The sequence below is a fragment of the Electrona antarctica genome (assembly GCF_951216825.1).
Source record: "Electrona antarctica genome assembly, chromosome: 3".
Taxonomy (NCBI): domain Eukaryota; kingdom Metazoa; phylum Chordata; class Actinopteri; order Myctophiformes; family Myctophidae; genus Electrona; species Electrona antarctica.
Window position 1 is genome coordinate 21,821,981 of NC_136808.1, and position 21,146 is coordinate 21,843,126.

A 21,146-nucleotide genomic window follows, 5' to 3' on the forward strand; every position below is an offset into this window, starting at 1 on the left:
ATTTGTTTGGAATGAAGAGTTTAATGAATGGCAGAATATGAGTGAATATGAGTGAATATGAGTGAGTGCGATTGGGGGCTTGGCAGATTAATCCACATACAGAACCCAAAAACATGCGTCTGGTTCTCATTAAAAAAAATCAGATTCCTGATCATTTGATTTGATAATTTGATTGATGAGTATCTGTCCATACCAATTTTTCCTGATCCGATATTTATATTTTATAGAACACGTTTATGCCATATCACAATATCCAAAATCACAGACAATATCCAGTCTAATATCATGATATTGATACTAGGGATGTCCACGATCATGTTTTTTGCTCCCGATCCGATTCCGATCATTTGAAAATGACGTGATCAGCCCCGATTTCCGGCGATCACGTGATCGGATCGGGACAACCCTATGAATGTATTGTGTATGGTACAGTATGTGTACACAATGCAGTCCAGAGATAGATTGCCAGTGGTGGAAAACGTACTCACAGTAATGTACTTACTGGTTTTGATTGATTGATTGATTCATTTATTAACAGTTTGCAGAATTACAGTACATTTCAAGTACAACTCGATACAAAAACTGTTAACAGTGAGTGGACGACACCATAAAGCATTACACATTTACACTTGTTTACAATAGGGCCCACCATTTTCAATTCATCAAAACATTTAGAGACGTACGAATATACACAACTATAGTCAAAAGGAAATCATCATAGGAGGTAAAAAGTGAAAAGAAACATATACAGTGAGGGGGAACAGGGGTGGGTGGGGTATTCAGATTTTACGGGGGCCAGTTTCGAATTGCAGCCGTCCGTAGGTGCCCTTTGAGAGCAGTTTTGAAGGAGACAAGGGATTTGCATGTCTTAATGACTGTTGGTAGGGCGTTCCACATTTTGGTGGCATAGGAGCGAAATTAATTTAGTCCCATGTTTGTGCCGAATCTGGGTTGCACATGGTTTGTTGAACTCCCTCTGGTGTTGTGGGTGTGGACTTCGTTGACATTAAGGAAGTATTTAGCAGGTACATGGGTATCTTGGTGGTGTTGTTGACCAGTGGGGAAATCCTGACTGTGGTAAGTAAAAGTATCAATACTGCAATGCAGAAGTAAAACTATGGAATTCAAAATGTAGGTGAGTGAAAGCGCAAAAGTATTGGCATCAAAATGGAATAAATGTGACTCTTACAGAGACAGTCATGGCGGGAAGACTGTTTTTTCCCCTTTTTTTAATCAAAAATGAGTTAATAGCACAGGCAGATTGTTCACTTACTAGAGCATGTCTAAAAAAAGTTAGTCCACAGAAGTGAACCTTTCAAGCCTGTTTTCTCATTATTCTATAAGCCATATCTCCAAAACTGGTGGGTCAAACTGGTGGGTCAAACAACCAATATGTCAATTTGAAGCTATGATTCACTGCTTTCGTATGAAAAAAAAAGATAATAAATCAATGACTTATGCTGCATTCACATGGAATCAGACAAGCGGTAGACGGCAAACGGCAAAACCTGCTGGACGGCACGGCACGGTAAAAATATGAAATATTGTAACATTGATGCCGTCTGCCGTTAACGTGGCCGGTTCTGGCTGCCGGGCTACCATGCCGTCCTGTTCCGTTTACCGTCCTGCTCCCGTCCACTAAAATGACTTCCGGTTTGCCATCTACCGCTTGCCTGATCCCATGTGAATGCAGCATTAGCCTTGGTCAGAAACTGTCACAAATAATGGACCTTGATATGAAATAGGTTGAAAACCACTGATGTATAGAAAAGCGCTTCAAAAACTAACCCTAAATGAATCCTATAGCATCCAATGTGTCAAGTTGTGACATGCTGTGAACTTGTAGATCGGCTATTTTCAGAAAAGATTTTTGGTGTAGGTAAAATTAACTTGAAAATCACACCCGTGTGAAGTGAGTTGTGCAACTCCGTGTGGGGGTCCCCGGAACATCCAGGCCCAGTTCCAGCAAGCCGGCCCACGTCCGAAATGGTTGAGAAATTGCAGTTACCGTGTGGGGGTCCCCAGGGGGTCCCTGTACTGTACTGTACTGTACTGTACTGTACTGTACTGTACTGTACTGTACTGTACTGTACTGTACTGTACTGTACTGTACTGTACTGTACTGTACTGTCACAACCGAAATCATCAGTAAATATGTGTGTGTGTGTGTGTGTGTGTGTGTGTGTGTGTGTGTGTGTGTGTGTGTGTGTGTGTGTGTGTGTGTGTGTGTGTGTGTGCAGCGACACTTGGTGGTGAAAACCAACCAAACGCTATTGTCGTGCCCGGACACAGCCAGCCAGGGACCAAGGGACAGTCATAGCTGTCTATAGGAGTGGTTGCACCACTCAAAAACGACTCTGCCCCAATGGTGGTGGCCGGTGGGACTTCAATTTGTGGATAAAAGAAACTAGTGTAGTAGTCGAGTCCACCTAAAGCGAGTCCAAGTCAAGACCAAATGCAAGTGTGGGATCGAGTTGAGTCCGAGTCGAGACCGAGACCGACGGGAGGCGAGACTGAGTCGATACCAAGACCAGATCTTTTTTCTTCCTTTTTTTCTCATTTGATTTATAATATAATTACAGAAAACACTGCAAGTGTCTGAGAGCAGGCAGGCGCGTCAGCTACACTCCGTTACTTAACAAGACAGCTGTCTATAAACGGCAACGCCAAACATAATATGGGTTTTATACATTTATTTAATTACATTGTAGTGACTCTGGTGCAAGACGAGACAACACTAAAATAAACTGAGTGGGAAAAGGTGACTACGTCTTTCAAAGCTTGAGCTACAGGATGCTGTATATAGCAGCCACAGGATGGCTTACATAAATGATCAATTATAAATGAAGGTAACATTATTTTCATTCTGTACAGCCGATCTGCAGTAAGGGCAAACCTTCCGCACCTCTGCCTGCCTGCCTGTCGACTGTCTTGTATCCGTCTATCCGTCTATCCGTCTATCCGCCTGCCTGCCTGCCTGCCTGTCTGCCTGTCTGCCTGCCTGCCTGCCCGCCTGCCTGCCTGCCTGCCTGCCTGTCTGCCTGCCTGCCCGCCTGCCAAGCTAAACGCCCTTAATACAGGATTAATGGTCAGACCTAATTATAACTGCTATAAGCTTTACTTAACTAAGGCCAGTGTTGACAAAACAGAACCACAGCGGAGTGGTTGAATGTCCACGTTGAAAGTATTCTAAAAACAAATAAAGTAAAATAAATTAACAGCGGGCGGGATATTTAGGAAATGGTGCATTTATGTAGCGCCTTTATCCAAGGCACTTTTACATAGATTGTGCATTACATTCACACACACACACACACACACACACACACACACACACACACACACACACACACACACACACACACACACACACACACACACACACACACACACACACACACACACACACACACACACACACACCCCTTTACATTGCTTGTGCAATACATTCACACACACATTCATACACGCACACATTCATACACCTTTACATAGATTGTGCATTACATTCACCCCATTCAGGCATTCACACACACACTTTCATACACCTTTACATTGATTGTGCATTACATTCACCCATTCACAGTGACACACATTCATATGCCGATGACAGAGGAAACCATGCAAGGCACCAACCTGCACATCAGGAGCAATTAGGGGTTCAGAGTCCTTCTCAAGGACACTTCGACACTAACTCTGGGGGAACCCGGGTTCGAACTGGCAACCTTGCGGTTCCCACTCTACCCCTGAGCTTGCCTTACAGTACGAACAATCTGGTTTGAATGATAAGGTGGACCTGCAGTGGTGTGTGCTCTAGTGTTTTCGGAGGGCATATGATAATCGTTCACTGCGCAACATGCATGCGATGGATGAAATCAGGGGCGCAGGGGGCATTTCATAACTGGGGAGGGCCAATTTGGGGTAAACTTTTGCTGATTTTCTGCGGTTTTTCGCAGATCTTTCGCCGATTTCAAACCAATTCCGGTGCCAATCTGATCCAATAAATACAAAAGTATACAGATGTATCTTTTAAATGAAACTCTCACAAGTGATCACCCCCACCTCTTTATGAATGCCTACCTTTTTTATTGTTTTTTTATTATTATTTATTTATTTATTTTAATACTATTATTATTATAATGATCTGAATTCCGTTATTTTTCATGTCATGATTATGAATTGAATACCCATGCAGGACCTGAATGGAAACAAGACCGTTTGACTCTAACTGTACTCTATACTGATTACATTTCTTTCTAATAAAGTATTCAATCAATCAATCAATCAATCAATCAATCAATCAATCAATCAATCAATCAATCAATCAATCAATCAATCAATCAATCAATCGTCTGGATCAGTTTACACTAAAGGACAAATGTGGACTGAATATTCTGGATCGGTACACTAAAGGGACAAATGTGGAAGAAAAACATGATTTGTCATGAGCCGAGTTGGCTTTGTCTGCGGTGTAAACGTCTTTAAATAAATACTTTTTGAAAAGCCTATGGGGAAAATGAATGGGCCACTCGTCGTTCTGAAAGGGGGCTCCTGCCCCCTTTCAGAACGACGAGTGGCCCATTCATTTTGCGATGCTCGATAAATAGAAGTTTTAATAACAGCTTGAGACTAAATATGAACTACAATGCATCCATTGGAACCCATTTCCTGGATAGTAATGGTTTCGAACATGTCTTTCCCAGTGGTGGAAAATACTTTTTTACTCCACTGCATTTATTTGAGAACTTCAGTTTAGTTACTTTGTAGATTTTTGGTTATTATTACAAAACATACCTTCATTAATAACCACTTCATTTTTGGCCATTTGCAAATAGCAGATCTACAAGCTCAGCTTGTATTTCCTATTTTAAGATCTCTCTAGGTCGTCCTCAGACAAGCCCTCCATCGTCGTTTCCAGTCATCCCGGTTCTCCCTACATCTGGCCAGTTCGTTGGTACTTTGCACTCCTGCATCGCTCTTGAGTACATCCACGTATGTTAGCGGGGACGTCCTCGTGATCGATGCCTGTGTGTTGGTTCCCAGAGCACCAGTTTGCACGCAGCATTCTGGTGTAGCACCCGTCAAGGGACTTCTGCAGGGTTGGCTTCAGGGTCCAGCATTCACTGCCGTATAGGAGAACAGACTCCACTGTTGCGTAGAAGAAGCTGAGTTTGATTTGACGGGGGAGATTGGAGTTCCATACACTGGTCATGCCATTCAGGGCCCTCCATGCAAGTGCCTTCCTCACTTTCAGATCTTGCTCGGTTGAGTTGACCCATTAGCCCAGGTACTTGAAGTCCTTGACTTCCTTCAGCACCTGGTGGATGTTCCGGTGAGATGTTATAGGTGATAACCTCCGTTTTCTTGGCGTTTAGCCTAAGGCCAACATTGGCACACTTCAGCTCCACTCTGTTCAGGAGTTCCTGAGCTTGTTCCACGTTGTCGGAGAGCAGGCTGATGTCATCCGCATAGTCCAGGTCTGTCAGGACTACTTTGGGATGTTGTCTCAACCTCCTTGGTGTTAGAGTGAAGCCAAGATCCTGCTCTCGTCCACCGATGGCTTTCCCGAGTGCATAGTCCAGGACTATGATGAAGAGGAAGGGGCTAGGGTGTCCCCCTGCATTACCCCGGCCTGGATATCAAACTCCTCGCTGTTGCCATCTGGGGTCACCACCTTGGCCCTTGTTCCTGCACACATGGTCTCTATTGCCCGGAGCAAGTATAAGATCCTTATACATTATAAAACTTCTGCACAATGAGTACTTTTACTTTTAGTAGGTTTAAGTACATTTGGTACCAATCAGAAGTCTGACAAAGGGTGAATTATGAAACGTGTCTTAAATCATTGGCGTGGAGGTAGGGGTGGGACCCTCTTTTCAGAGATTTATGATACAGTGAATGCATATTCTATGATTTTGCAGTTCTATACCTTGATTTATACTTTTGTAGAATGCCAAAATGAATAAGTATTTTGGTGTAAATGTTTTGTCACTCCTTTTTCTTTTACTTTCTGTTACCTTGTAGGTGGTTATGTAACTTGAACAATACCCCTAAAAACCACATGAAAACATTGTGATATAATACCGTGTATATCGTGATACTGTTTGAAAACAAATATTGTAATGTAATATTTTTCCATATATCGCCCACCCCTACGTGGAGGTGAGGATCGTCTCGTCCGGTCTCTCACCTGATAGGCCACCATGTTGAGGAAGTAGCTGTAGGCTCCGCTCCGGCTCTTCCCCTGCCGGGCAGACATCGCCGTGTTCCTTCTATGACTGCCTTTCTCCTCGCCAGTCACCACATCTGACACAAGAAGACCTAATTCTGTGACTGTATATCAAAGTTCCTGCAAAGAAGCCATAATCCAAAAAACGGGAGGAAGCGGTGAAATTCAACCAAAAACCACAAATGGAAGCCCAATCCTGGTCTCTATACTGCCTCCCTCTGGGACCTCCCCCCCCCCCCCCTGTCAGGTGAAAAGAAGCGGCTTGGACTTCTCACTCCTCATTGAAGGAAGCATGAGGTCAGTCCGTTGCTCTCCCCAGGTTGGCAGAGGGAGTGTAGTGCCCAGTATTACACTAGATTAGACAATTAGAAAAACCGTGGGATAAAAAAAGGAAGCCCGATGGTACTGTAGTACTGTACACTACAGCAGCCTCCAATTCCAGTATAGACTCCAATAGATAGTTGTTTTCTCGTGCCCAATTACATCGTGGGGTAGATTCTCCAGTAAAGCGCGTCCTTATAGTGGTGGTGGGATGTGAGCATGATCGGCCTCCGGTTGCTCCAACTGCAGTAACTCTCAGCGCAACGACTTTAAGGGATGAAGAAGTTGTTGGGTATTCTTTTTGCCCATTAGCCTGTGAGGTTTGGCTCTGTCTGTATTGTATTAGCCTTGCATGGGAGCTGCCTGCAGAGTCAGAGGAGAGAGGGAGAGGTGGTGGTGTGAATGCCCAATGCCCTCCCCTCCCCCCGTCCCCCTCTACCCGCTCAGATTAGGCAGAGCCTGCGAGGGAGGGAGAGGAAAGTAGGGAGAGGAGTAGGACACGAACCATCTGTCCCCTTCCTTCCCTTCCCCCCGGGGCTTTCATACACCAGTCCAACATTTCCCACAATACCATATGGGGCCGGCCATTATACTTCCCTATAATAATCCCATTTAAATATTATAAGGAATTACCCCTGCATGATTCCCAAATGACATCTGATACTAAACACTTTCCTGTGTCATTACACACTACGACCCAGAAGTAGGCTATATTGCATTGTATACTGCTCTGTAATGGAATCCGCATTTCTGGTTGCACCAGAAAACATGCAACCAGAAATGCATATATCGTCACCTTCTTAAACTAAGTCATTTATTGGGGAACTTTATTTTTTTTAATTGAAAAGGATCATGCTGATTCCGCCCCTTATAGTGAAATGGCCTATCTCATCAAGAGTGTTACTGAGGCCAAAATATTAGGCAATTTTTTGAAAAAAGTCAGGAATAAGTTAGGTATAACTTAGGTAAATTGGCCTAAATCAGGCCATTTAATCCAATCTAATTATATTTAATCCTTTTATGTTACATAACGGACAGACAGTGTTATTTTTTCATAAATCATAAATTGTTGGTGAAATTATTAAGAAACATCATATAGTTTTGTTTTGGATCAGTTTGAATTATTTCCTGAAAAACTTGAAAAAAAGCAATTTATAGGCCATTAGTATACGAAGGTGACGATGTTATACACAATATTTAAAGAGCTTTTCAGGTAAATAGATGGTAAACAGCGTGTTTTAAATAGACTCGTGGCTGTCACCTGTGTGTCGTGGGGATCAGCCATGGCTGAGGCTGGTAGTACTACACACGAATAGGAAGGGGCAGATTAGATTTGGGTTAGTAGGCTGGGCGCTGCGCCCGGATAATCCTCACATACTTCAGTTTATCATCTCAGTCAGGGTGACCTTAACAACTCCTCAGCCGGCCCTGCACTGCAGGGTGCCACTAGGTGTTGCACTGGGTGCCAGGAGTTCGCCACAGAGGCTGCTGTGACTCCAAAATGTGGTATAGGCAGTGGTTCCCAAACTTTCATGTCAAGGACCCCCAAATTGACACTAATTAGTCCGTGGACGCCCATTTGAAGCCCCCCATTTAAGAGAAGATTTTACGGCTCTAGCAGTGATTCTCTACCCGTTTAATTTCAAGGACCCCCAGTTTGACATGCATTAGTCTACAAAGCACTGCATTTCTATCTGTGGAACCCACAATTTATATTGCAAAATCAATGTTAATTTAACCCTGAGTGTACAAATGTACATTTTGAACACTCTCAGAGTTACAGACCCATAAGGGTCAATTTGGTTCCAAACTATAATTTAGCTGGGGACCCCCTGGAACTCCCTCAAGGACCCCTGGGGGTCCCCGGACCCCACTTTGGGAACCACTGGTATAGGGTTTGGAATACCCACTATAGCTAAGCTATGTGTGTTAGCCACATGTGTTCTTTCCAAGTTTCCTTGGGCATGACAGGAGGGGGTTTCCCCCGGCGGCTGTTATTACGCTGTACAGGTTAATTGGGCTACATTTGAAGAGTTGAATTTTCAATAAGGTTGAGTATTATTTTGCAAAAGAAGAAAAAAAATTGCCCAACCTACAGTGTTGCAGCGCGAGGCATTGTAGCTTGTAGATCAGCTATTTTCAGCAAGTGTAAAATCAGTCATTATGACGGCATCAAGGCCCGCCAAAATACATTTTAGTCGACTAATAAACTAGACTACTAGCCTAAAACATTCCAGGTGACTAAAATGTGACTAAATCTAAAACTAAACTATTCAAAGGACTATGACTAAAACTAAAATCTAAAAAGCTGTCAAAATCAACACTGCCAACCTATCTGACCGACGCAAGGCTGGGCACTGCACTCTGTGTGGTGGTGCAGAACACGTGAGTCAAATTTGAAGTCGGTGGGGCGAACGGTTTTCGAGTTATTTGGATTACAGGCGTACACACCACACACACACACACACACACACACACACACACACACACACACACACACACACACACACACACACACACACACACACACACACACACACACCACACACACACACACACACACACACACACACACACACACACACACACACACACACACACACACACACATTAACAAACGAGTCACATTTGTGCTGGTGGAAACTGCAGATCTCATCTATTGTTTACGGAGGCACATGCAGACTCTACAACCCCATTCGGTGCAATGTTTCTAATTAAGTTGATCATTTGCTTGGTAGAGTATTGTCTCTATCTTCATCTCATACTTGCTGTAAATATTTTATTATTATTAATATATATTTTTTATGACTCAATGTTCATTACATCATATCATTACATTTATTTAGAATCAGAATCTGTTTGTGTATATAGCCCATTAGTCATGTATTACTCATGTATACGAGTAATTTCACAGATTCCACTGATTTGATGGAAAGCAGAGATTTAGTTCTATGATTAGCAGTAATCTTCAGCAGTTTGAAAACTTTAGTTACTAGTTACTTTGTAGATTTTGATTATTACAAAACATACATTAACCACTTTCGGCCATTTGAAAATAGCCGATCTACAAGCGACACCTTGTGAGCTTGTGGAATGGCTATTTTCCAAAATATTTTGTGCATACATTTTGAGAACCTGAAACGTTCTACTTTTACTTCTGGTACTTAAAGTACATGTTGATGCCAATACTTTTGTACTTTTACTCAAGTAGGCCTACATTTTGAATTCCGGACTTTTTGAGTACCACAGACGAAAAACAGTCTAAGTCCAAATTTCAGACTGACCCCTCCACGAAAAGGCCTCGGTGTCCTGAACCCTTATCTATCATTTATATATTATGGATCAATAGTGTGGACTTAGACTGTTATTCGTCTGTGGTACTCGTAACAGTGTATTTCTGTATTGCAATGTACTTAATTAAAACATGTCAGTACTAATTTTCCACCAGTGCATCTGGGTGCCCTGAAGCGCAGCATGTGCTATACAGTAGCAGCCTACTGCAATGTCATTACATTAAAACAGGCTATGATGATTATCAAAGGGTGTGAAAGTGGCGTAATCAATCAATGCTCTACCAAAATGGCTCTGTGTGCCTGCCAATATCTACAGGCTGCTCACAATGACATAATCAATGCAATAATTCCCACTGCCTGTCATGACTATAAAACCTTTGATTCTGTGAAAAGAAATGAAAATGAAAGACGCTAAGTGTATTTATTAAATGTACTATATCATATAAGTACATATGAAAAACGTTATTTTTTTCATGATCCTGGATGGCTTGATTCTAGGCTTAGAATAATTGATATAAATATTTTTGTAAATCTCTACTCCCACTTTTGTAAATCTCTACGCCCACTGCTATGCCCTATAAACTCTAGGCAGAAATGATTGTCCTTTGGTGGAGATTCCAGTTCCTACGATATACACTATAATGCTTGACATGACAATCAACAGACCTATAGAGCGATGCATTCCCGCCTCCTACCAGGGACCAGGAAATTATTCTCCATTCATTTTCCTCATAGACATTTCAGAAAGTATTTATTTAAAGACGTTTACGCCGCGGACAAAGCCAACTCGAGTCGTGACAAATCATGACAACAAACACAATTTTTGGGGCCGAAAAAATAATTAGAAAGAAGAATAAAACGGCAGGTTACAACACTTTTGTTGTTGTTTTTCTTCTTTGTAATTATTTGTTTGGTCCAAAATATTGTTTGTGTTGTCATGAGTTGTCACGACTCGAGTTGGCTTTGTCCGCGGTGTAACCGTCTTTAAATAAATACTTGTTGAAATGTCTATGGGAAAAATGCATTGGGATTCATTTTCTGGTCCCTGGTAGGAGGCGGGACTGCGACGCTCTATAGCCTGTGGAATAAAAAAAACACCATCTCAAGGCAAACCATGAGTATTAATGATACAGCTACATCAAGTTTTAGATTGTCTAAGGCATAGCCCTCCCATGAGCCTTAAATATTTTAGAAATTGTGTTACAAAAGTCAAAAACACTGCGAAACAAATCAGTGGTTCTCAACCAGTGGTCCGGGGACCACCAGTGGTCCTTGAGGGGGTTCCATGTGGTCCCCAGCTAAATGACGGAGAGTTGGCAACCTGAGAGCGTAAAATTAAGCTCTCAAGAGTTAAATCATTGTTCAAATCTGGCATTACTTAATTTTCAAGAACTTAGAGAATGTATAGTTATTTTGATCAACTTTTGCCTGTTATCTCTCCTAATAGTACCAACCATTCCATCAATACAGCATACGGAACTGTGGACAAAATTGTATGCACCAAGCCAACGACAACAAAAGGGTTTTGGGTCTGAGAGGCTAAACGTCATCAAATGGTGGTCCGTGGCTCAAATGCAAAAAAAATAATTAAAAATAATGGACCGTGATATGAAAAGGGTTGAAAACCACTTCCTTTGATAAGCAGGTCCTACTCTCTGTGGACAAGCTCCTACACACAGCAAACGAGACAGTGCCCAGCAGCATTCCTGGGGGCCCGTCTTTTCACTGACAGATAATTACTGTTGCCTTGTGGGAGAGGAGGCCTAGTGCCAAGAAGAGCAAACAAAAAACAATTAGAGGACGCAACTTATCGCTTGAGTGAAAGCATTCAACCTATGGTTTCAATAGGCTTATGAAAAGATGACTGGATTCATGCCAAGTAGTGGTTACTATACTAGTCTATAGGCATAAATATGTATATAGTATAAGATTCTCTTTAAAAGGTAGGGTACATTATTTGCTTTGGTTACATTTAGTGTTAAATAGCTCTTTATTTCTGATAGTAATCATTGCTATAGAGAGTGTGTGTTCAGTAACAGTGTTAAATAGCTCTATATTGTGACAGTAATCATTGCTATAGAGTGTGTGTTCAGTAACAGTGTTAAATAGCTCTATATTGTGACAGTAATCATTGCTTTTTTGATTGATTGATTGAAGAATTTATTAACAGTTTGCAGAATTACAGTACATTTCAAGCACAAACTCAATACAAAGGCTGTTAACTGTGAGTGGACGACCCAATTAAGCATTACACTTGTTTCCAATAGGGTCCACCATGTTCAAATCATCAAAACATTTAGAGACGTACAAATAGACACTTCTATAGACAGAACAGGAATTCATCATAAAGGAGGTAAAAAGGGAAAAGAAACATATACAGTGAGGGAAAAAAAGGGGTGGGCGGTGGGGGGGATTCACGTTCAGCTCCGTTAATTTGTTTGTTTTCCTTGGAGGAGCTGCGTTGGGTCCCCAAGTCGGCTCCGTGGCCGTACCTTGAGTTGGCTGTGTGGCCGTGACCGTCTCTTGTGTTGTCCTTGTGTTGGGTTGGCAATTTGCATTGCAACGGCAGATAAGTCTGGCTACGCAAGGCTAAAGACTGTAACCAATGTTGAAAAAAGGGGGTAAAAACAAACAAATGAGTGTGTGTCCTGGTCCAGTGTTTCTCCATTGGATGAATGTGTGTCACTGTTTCAGCCAGGTGAGTAAAGAGTGCTATAGAGTGTGTGTTCAGTAACAGTGTTAAATAGCTCTATATTGTGACAGTAATCATTGCTATAGAGTGTGTGTTCAGTAACAGTGTTAAATAGCTCTATATTGTGACAGTAATCACTGCTATAGAGTGTGTGTTCAGTAACAGTGTTAAATAGCTCTATATTGTGACAGTAATCACTGCTATAGAGTGTGTGTTCAGTAACAGTGTTAAATAGCTCTATATTGTGAGCTCTATATCGCATCCCGCCCCTCCCTACTGCTGACTAATATAGTTGGTTTCAGGTTGTGTGTGTGAGAGATTTATTTTATCAAATGACACTGACAGATGAGTTTGAAGCTAATTTGACCTTTGACCTTTGACATATACAAATAAGTCTCTGGCTTTGTAGGGCAGTGAATTTGACTACATGCACTTTTGAGGTACCGGTACGGCGGTACTTGTATTTACAGTTGTCTGTCTGTCTGTCTGTCTGTCTGTCTGTCTGTCTGTCTGTCTGTCTGTCTGTCTGTCTGTCTGTCTGTCTGACTGACTGACTGACTGACTGGCTGGCTGGCTGGCTGGCTGGCTGGCTGGCTGGCTGGCTGCATGGCTGGCTGGCTGGCTGGGATCTGCACGTAATTCCAACGGAGCATTAGTCCGAACATGCGCTGCTCCCGTGCTTGCGGTTATGGTTAGGTTAGTGTTTGAGGTAGGTTGTCGTTTGTCGGACCAATGACTAGTCTGAACCAGAGCTATCTAATAGAAGAGTTGCGATATTGAGGGGGCAGAAAACAGCACGGTCACATGGTTCATGTACTCGCGCGAGCCCATAGACTCCAATGCATTCCGTAAACTTCCGGTGGAACCAATAACCAATAGAAGTCTATGTAGAAGAGACTGGCCCCATGAAGTGAACGGAGTTTGCGTAACTCTGTCTATACTCCTTGGCTCTGGCCAAGTACTGTGGCTGGCTGGCTAACGGACTGGCTGACTGACTGACGGAAAGCCACTGGCTGGCTGGCTGGCTGGCTGGCTGGCAGTATATGTATGTTCATGTTGGACCCATTGTAATTTCATTTCACATTTGTTATTTGAATTGTACTGAAGGTTTGACAAATATATCTTACTTTGTTGTGGTACTTTAAAGTTTATTTAGCATATTTAGAGCTATTTTTGCTCTAAACACATTGATTATAGTCCTGGATAACTGTTTAAAACCTTAAAAGAAAAAAAGAAATTCCTCCGGAATCACACGTTGGCCTTAGTTATGACACAAATAACTAAGACACAAAATTGGAACTGGAACACGGTAAAAAAAGTTAAAAGAAAAAGCTGATAAATGAGTTCTCTCTCCTGCTTGGCTGAAATTTTAACCCACCTGAGCATGTATTTTGTGTGTATTAAAGAGCTGGAGAGACAGGGAGACCCATGTTACTGAACAAACACTAGTGTGACAGTCCTTTAAATGTCGGCTGATAAGAAATGGAGGATACACAATTCTACTGGGAAGGGATGGATCATAGCCTATCAAATGCCTCCATTGGTGTTGTAAATGAGTCGTGTGCAAACAACAAACTATGCTATGTCGTTCCAATAGCAACACAATCTACCCATTCATGAACGCTGACTCTTTGGATTTAGATGGAGGACGGATTACAATCAACATTCAAAAAGGGCTAATCTAATCGGTGCCATGGTCACAAATACAGATGTTTTACATGTAATTCAGAATTTTAAGGGCAAGGCCACTTTGGTAGAGGTTTGGGTTTATGTGATGTGAATTGACTTACATTGTACGCTGAAACAGCTCTCAAAGTCACTCTTTTAGTACGTAAACAAACACAAACAAAATTGATTCAGGCAATATAGAGCGTCAACAAACTTCCTATGTTGAAGGGTCCATTTAGTTCCATTTGTACTGTGAAGAGTTACAGAGCTGCATGGTCATTTATGACTAGCTCTATGGTCTGTTGAAAAATAGCAGATCTATGCAAGCTCATAGCGCGGCACAGAGTTCTGCGCAACAAGCTTTGTAGATCTGCTAGTTTTCAGAAACATAGGTTTTTCAGAAAACTATCATGATTTAGAAGATATTTTGTAGAATCTGGTCAAAATGGGGTAAAGAACACATTTATTGTTGCTGATGTTTTAAATGTTTTGTCATTGTTTTGTTGTAGTTGACCCTGTTATTATTATGATGTTTGTTCTACAGAGCAGGTCACTCCAACATCTCACTGCACACATACTGTACTGTATGATAATGACTCAACCTTCGATTAAGTACACTAGTAGAAACTTTTTCTGTGTGTGTGTGTGTGTGTGTGTGTGTGTGTGTGTGCGTGCGTGCGTGCGTGCGTGCGTGCGTGCGTGCGTGCGTGCGTGCGTGCGTGCGTGCATTAAATGTGTTCTTGAAGTAATAGTTTATCCCCCAAAATCACGAAGGCTAATTTGACCTTTGACCTTTGAAATACACAAATAAGTCTGTGTTTCCAAAAACATAGTTACTGCACTCTGGCTTTGTAGGGCAGTGAATTTGACTACATGCACTTTTGAGGTACCGGTACTTGTATTTACAGTTACAGTCACTCACAGTGGAGTCAGTACTGCTGTATGGGCCCTCATAGACCCCCTTTCCAACGGTTGGTTCCCAATGGGAACCGGTTCAGTTCTTTTTGGTTCTTAGTCCATGAGTCCAAAATTGGTGGGAAAAACTAGACCTATATTTAATTGTTTATAGGATCAATACAAGTAAATGAATACATGATAACCCTTCCACAGTAGTAGCTTTTTCATATTTTCGATTATTTTAGACATTTTCCTACATAATGCCTCATTTGCATATTTAAAAATGTAAAATTTGTAATACAATAAATCATTGTCTTCGTGTAAGTACTCAATTGGGGAAGTTTCATGGTGATAACAATCTAATATAGGTATGGTTTTTCCCACTCAATTCATAATTAACATTCCAATTTTGGAGCTCTGGCTCATGGACTAAGAACCAAAAAGAACTGAACCGGTTCCCATTGGGAACCAACCGGTGTGAAAGGGGCCACAGTGGAGTCAGTACTGCTGTATGGGCCCTCACAGTGGAGTCAGTACTGCTGTATGGGGCCTCACAGTGGAGTCAGTACTGCTGTATGGGCCCTCACAGTGGAGTCAGTACTGCTGTATGGGCCCTCACAGTGGAGTCAGTACTGTTGTATGGACCCTCACAGTGGAGTCAGTACTGCTGTATGGGCCCTCACAGTGGAGTCAGTACTGCTGTATGGGCCCTCACAGTGGAGTCAGTACTGCTGTATGGGCCCTCACAGTGGAGTCAGTACTGCTGTATGGGCCCTCACAGTGGAGTCAGTACTGCTGTATGGGCCCTCACAGTGGAGTCAGTACTGCTGCATGGGCCCTCACAGTGGAGTCAGTACTGGTGTATGGGCCCTCACAGTGGAGTCAGTACTGGTGTATGGGCCCTCACAGTGGAGTCAGTACTGCTGTATGGGCCTCACAGTGGAGTCAGTACTGCTGTATGGGCCCTCACAGTGGAGTCAGTACTGGTGTATGGGGCCTCACAGTGGAGTCAGTACTGCTGTATGGGCCCTCACAGTGGAGTCAGTACTGGTGTATGGGGCCTCACAGTGGAGTCAGTACTGCTGTATGGGCCCTCACAGTGGAGTCAGTACTGCTGTATGGGCCCTCACAGTGGAGTCAGTACTGCTGTATGGGCCCTCACAGTGGAGTCAGTACTGCTGTATGGGCCCTCACAGTGGAGTCAGTACTGCTGTATGGGCCCTCACAGTGGAGTCAGTACTGCTCTATGGGGCCTCACAGTGGAGTCAGTACTGCTGTATGGGCCCTCACAGTGGAGTCAGTACTGGTGTATGGGGCCTCACAGTGGAGTCAGTACTGCTGTATGGGCCCTCACAGTGGAGTTAGTACTGGTGTATGGGCCCTCACAGTGGAGTCAGTACTGCTGTATGTGCCCTCACAGTGGAGTCAGTACTGGTGTATGGGGCCTCACAGTGGAGTTAGTACTGGTGTATGGGGCCTCACAGTGGAGTCAGTACTGCTGTATGGGCCCTCACAGTGGAGTCATTACTGCTGTATGGGCCCTCACAGTGGAGTCAGTACTGCTCTATGGGGCCTCACAGTGGAGTCAGTACTGCTGTATGGGCCCGAGACATGGACCCAGGTTGGAGTCTACACAAGAATGCTACTAATGGCACATGGACGGACCACATTAGAAATGTGATCCTCTACGGCAGGGGTACCCACACTTTTTGGAGAGCTACTTTCAAAATGACCCGCTCAACAAGATCTATCAGCTCCGCTTTGGAATAGCGGAGCTGGCATTACATATAAGACAAATGCACTTGGAATAGGAAATAGAGCGGGAGAAATGGAATAGGTAGGTTTTTTTGTATTTAATTTGAAATGCTACCGACATTTTTGTGCACAGCAACACTCTTGAAAACAAAATATTGCATTGTGGGTTTGAGCCGACAGGCCCTTCTGATGGCAATCAATCAAGTCACCTTAATTCAAGTGGCATATGCCAATAGTTTTATTTTTAATATTGAAATTAAATATGCTTTATTCATCAGTCATGTGATCTACCTACCTACACGGCATTTGTGAACTAGATCATGATCTACCTTTTGGGTACCTCTGCTCTATGGGGACCTACCAAGGGTCACAGTCACAGTGTAAGTCAGAGAGAGATGTATAAGGCTGGCAGGGCACTGTGTCAGGCGCCCTAGAACTATAGTCAAGCAAACACTCTGAGCCAACCCAGGACAAAACCAGGAAAGACAAGAATCACACCACCTCACTGCGGTGAGACAGCGTAGCTACCGTAACTGCACTGGAGAGCTCAGGACCCTGATGATGATGATAATAATAATAATGAATTGCATCTTATAGTGCTTTTCTATACTTTTCTAAGCCTATACGCAAAGCGGTTGGTTGGGACATGAAACGATCAGACAACGCCAGCGTCCTCACTTCCTACATTCCCACACCTACGGTGGCGAGGTACTGTAGCATGCGTGGCACCGACCGACTCATTGGAGGCAGTGTAGGGTTCAGTGTCTTGCCCAAGGACACTTTGACATGTGGACAAGAGGACTGACTCATTGGAGGCACCATGGGGTTCAGTGTCTTGCCCAAGGACACTTTGACATGTGGACAAGAGGACTGACTCATTGGAGGCACCGTGGGGTTCAGTGTCTTGCCCAAGGACACTTTGACATGTGGACAGGAGGACTGACTCATTGGAGGCACCATGGGGTTCAGTGTCTTGCCCAAGGACACTTTGACATGTGGACAAGAGGACTGACTCATTGGAGGCACCGTGGGGTTCGCTGTCTTGCCCAAGGACACTTTGACATGTGGACAGGAGGACTGACTCATTGGAGGCACCATGGGGTTCAGTGTCTTGCCCAAGGACACTTCGTCATGTGGACAGGAGGACTGACTCATTGGAGGCAACCAACCACCTTAAGTGACCACATGGTCAAAGTGTACTGTGACCTAATGAATAGTTTGATCATGTGGAGTCCAAACATCATGGTCATGTGACAGCCAGCCAGGGTCACACAAGGCCAACAGCGCTACACATTATGTTTAATCTGTTAGCTGTGTTTTATATTCCATTCCGTCAACCCCGGCATTTTTAGTACCCTACATTTTTATGCTAGAAATGTTGAGTATGGGTCCCCTCCCCAGCATTTAGAAAATGCTAAGATCGTTTTTAGCCCAACTAGTTTTTTGTGCAAAACAAATGGAATGGATTCAAAATCATTACACCTTACTAGTTTGACGTGTCACATGCTAATTAAAGCATGATGAAAGTCCTTATATAGGTTGTTAAGGTATGGTCACATTTAATGCTAATTATGAAAATTGCTCAACATAATTATGTAAGTTAGCGTCTGGCAGTTTCTAAATGCACGGGGACCCCTACTCAACATTTCTAGCATAAAACTTTAGGGTACCCAAATGTCCGGGTTCACAATGGGGCTCTATGGGCTGGCCAGTAGACTACCAGGTTGTCTTCAAAACGTTGTGGCAGAGGTCTGTTTAGCAAAGAAATTACACAAATCATGAAGGCAGCGTCCTATCAGCCCCACATTTATATCACACGAGACGAGGGTCTCTAAAACCAGTGGTTCTCAAACCTCTGGTAGGTCGAGACCCAAAAAGAAACTTGATGTCGCCCTGGGACCCAAACGAGCGAGAATAGCCGATCTACAAGCTCTCAACACGTCTGAAGTGACAATTTCATTACTTTTAAATACAAATTGGCCCCATTGTCAGAAAGAGGCAAACTTTGTGAAAATAGCCGATCTACAAACATTTCTATAATAATATTATAATTAGAACACACACAATAATTTAAGACCTTTAACTACATGATACATCATTAATGTCTAAATCAGTGGTTCTCAACCTGTGGGTCGGGGGTCGAGACTCATTGGAGGCAGTGTAGGGTTCAGTGTCTTGCCCAAGGACACTTTGACATGTGGACAGGAGGACTGACTCATTGGAGACACCGTGGGGTTCAGTGTCTTGGCTAAGGACACTTCGTCATGTGGACAGGAGGACTGACTCATTTAAGGACTTTCAAGACTAATACCTAAAAAAGGAGAAATGCATTAGCTGCATCAAAAGTAAGTGTGTGTGTGTGTGTGTGTGTGTGTGTGTGTGTGTGTGTGTGTGTGTGTGTGTGTGTGTGTGTGTGTGTGTGTGTGTGAGCTATTTAACACTGTTACTGAACACACACTCTAGCAATGATTACTGTCACAATATAGAGCTATTTAACACTGTTACTGCAAACACTATAGAAATGATTACTGTCACAATATAGAGCTATTTAACACTTATTTTAGCCAAAGAAAAACACTTACCAAACTTATCTAAACATTATCTTTGCTTTATTTATGTTGTGATTCACATGAATGTGTACTTTCAGACAGACAGGAGTCCCTGTTGAAGAGCCATGGATTATGTGGCATTGCTGTAATGGTTACTTTAGAATGCCAAATAGATTGCCAAATATAATGTACTTAATAAATTCTCAACACCTGAAAAACGTTGTCAATCCTTCATCTTTGAAAGATTATTTAAAGGAGAGTTTCAGACTAGAAGGCTTTCTTACCTTTATTTGTAGTTGTTACGTCCCCACCAAAGAGGTCCAGGTGTTATTTTGTGCAAAGGTGTATTATTGGCTATTTCCCCTAATATAAGCCTTCAATGGGGGTTGGGTTTTTGTGCTAATTTGCTATTTCCATTGAAATAAGTAGTAAAGTGTACCGCTTGGGATACTATTTACATTATGAAGAGAAGATATATACAAAACATATTTTTGAGCGATGGAAATAAGCGAATTAGCACAACAACCCAATTCCCCATTCAATTCAATGCAATTCAATTCAATTCATTGAGGGCTCATGGTAGGGTAAATAGCCAATAATGCGCTTTTGCACAAAATAACACCTGGACCTCTTTGGTGGGGACGTAACAACTACAAATAAAGGTAAGAAAGCCTTCTAGTCTGAAATTCTCTTTTAATCTACGACATAGCTTTCAGAACAATTTTTTTGATCAAGTTAATACTTTATCAACAGTTCAATACGAGGTCTGCTACAAGGATTTAAACCCCAAGAAAGCACTATATGGCTCGTTTCCATTGTGATCCTTCATATTCAATTCATCTGAACATTTAATGACATAAAATAAATTAATTAATCAATGGTGTATTTATGTAGAGCCTTTATCCAAGGTGCTTTACATAGATTGTGCATTACATTCACCCAGTGGCACACACATTCATACACCGATGGCGGCGGAAACCATGCAAGGCACCAACCTGCACATCGGGAGCAATTAGGGGTTCAGAGTCTTGGTCAAGGACACTTCGACACTTTAACTCTGGGGGAGCCCACAGGGTTCGAACTGGGAACCTAGTGGTTCCAATCCGGCTGCTCTACCCCACTCTACCCCTGAACCACCACACCCCTAGCCTCGAAAACCCAGACGTTTTTATTTCCAGGGAGAGAAAAAAAGTCTGGGACCGAGTCCACTTCAATTCGGCATACAGTAGCGCAAAGTCGATCACTCTCTGCTGATTTCTGATCATCTGCACCTTTGTTAAATTGACGCACACACGCACACACGTACACACAGACTCCTCTCTCTCTGTCACTCTAATTAATTAGTGTCATGTCGTGCAGCTGTGTTGTCTAGATTCTCCCGGGAGCTGCGTATGCCATAGAAAGCATAGGTGGACCCCAGGCTACCGCCCCCCTTACATACAGATAAATGGTACCATAAGCGCCAGAGAGGGGGGGGGGGGGGGGTCAGAAGGGTCTGAATGTGCATATTGGGGGATGACTGGTTCATGTATTTATGTATTTATTTATTTAGTTAGTTAGTTAGTTGGTTATGCTTGCCTCTCGCTGCAATGACCATTCTGGCCTAGTCTGCGTTCAGTAACTGCAGTTGCTCTCTCAGTCTCATCAAGGTGTCAGACAAGCTAATACACGACAACTCATCGTTCTTTGTATGCTGGCTGTAAGTGTGAGATGTCATGATTCCCCCCCCCCCTCTCCAAACA

At 42.9% G+C, this 21,146-nt stretch overlaps 1 protein-coding gene across 2 annotated transcripts in view; it reads right to left on the minus strand.

Annotated features, from left to right (window-relative positions):
• Positions 1 to 21,146, minus strand: part of serinc4 (serine incorporator 4) — a 42,952-nt gene that overhangs the window by 18,197 nt on the left and 3,609 nt on the right. The window contains exon 1 of one of the 2 annotated variants that reach the window (XM_079497851.1): positions 6,191 to 6,310. The exons of the other annotated variant lie outside the window; for it this stretch is intronic. Within the exon in view, the coding sequence (XP_079353977.1) occupies positions 6,191 to 6,259 (69 nt within the window). The 5' untranslated portion in view covers positions 6,260 to 6,310. Of the gene's footprint in view, positions 1 to 6,190; positions 6,311 to 21,146 lie in introns of those variants that run through there. 2 annotated transcript variants of the gene reach the window in all.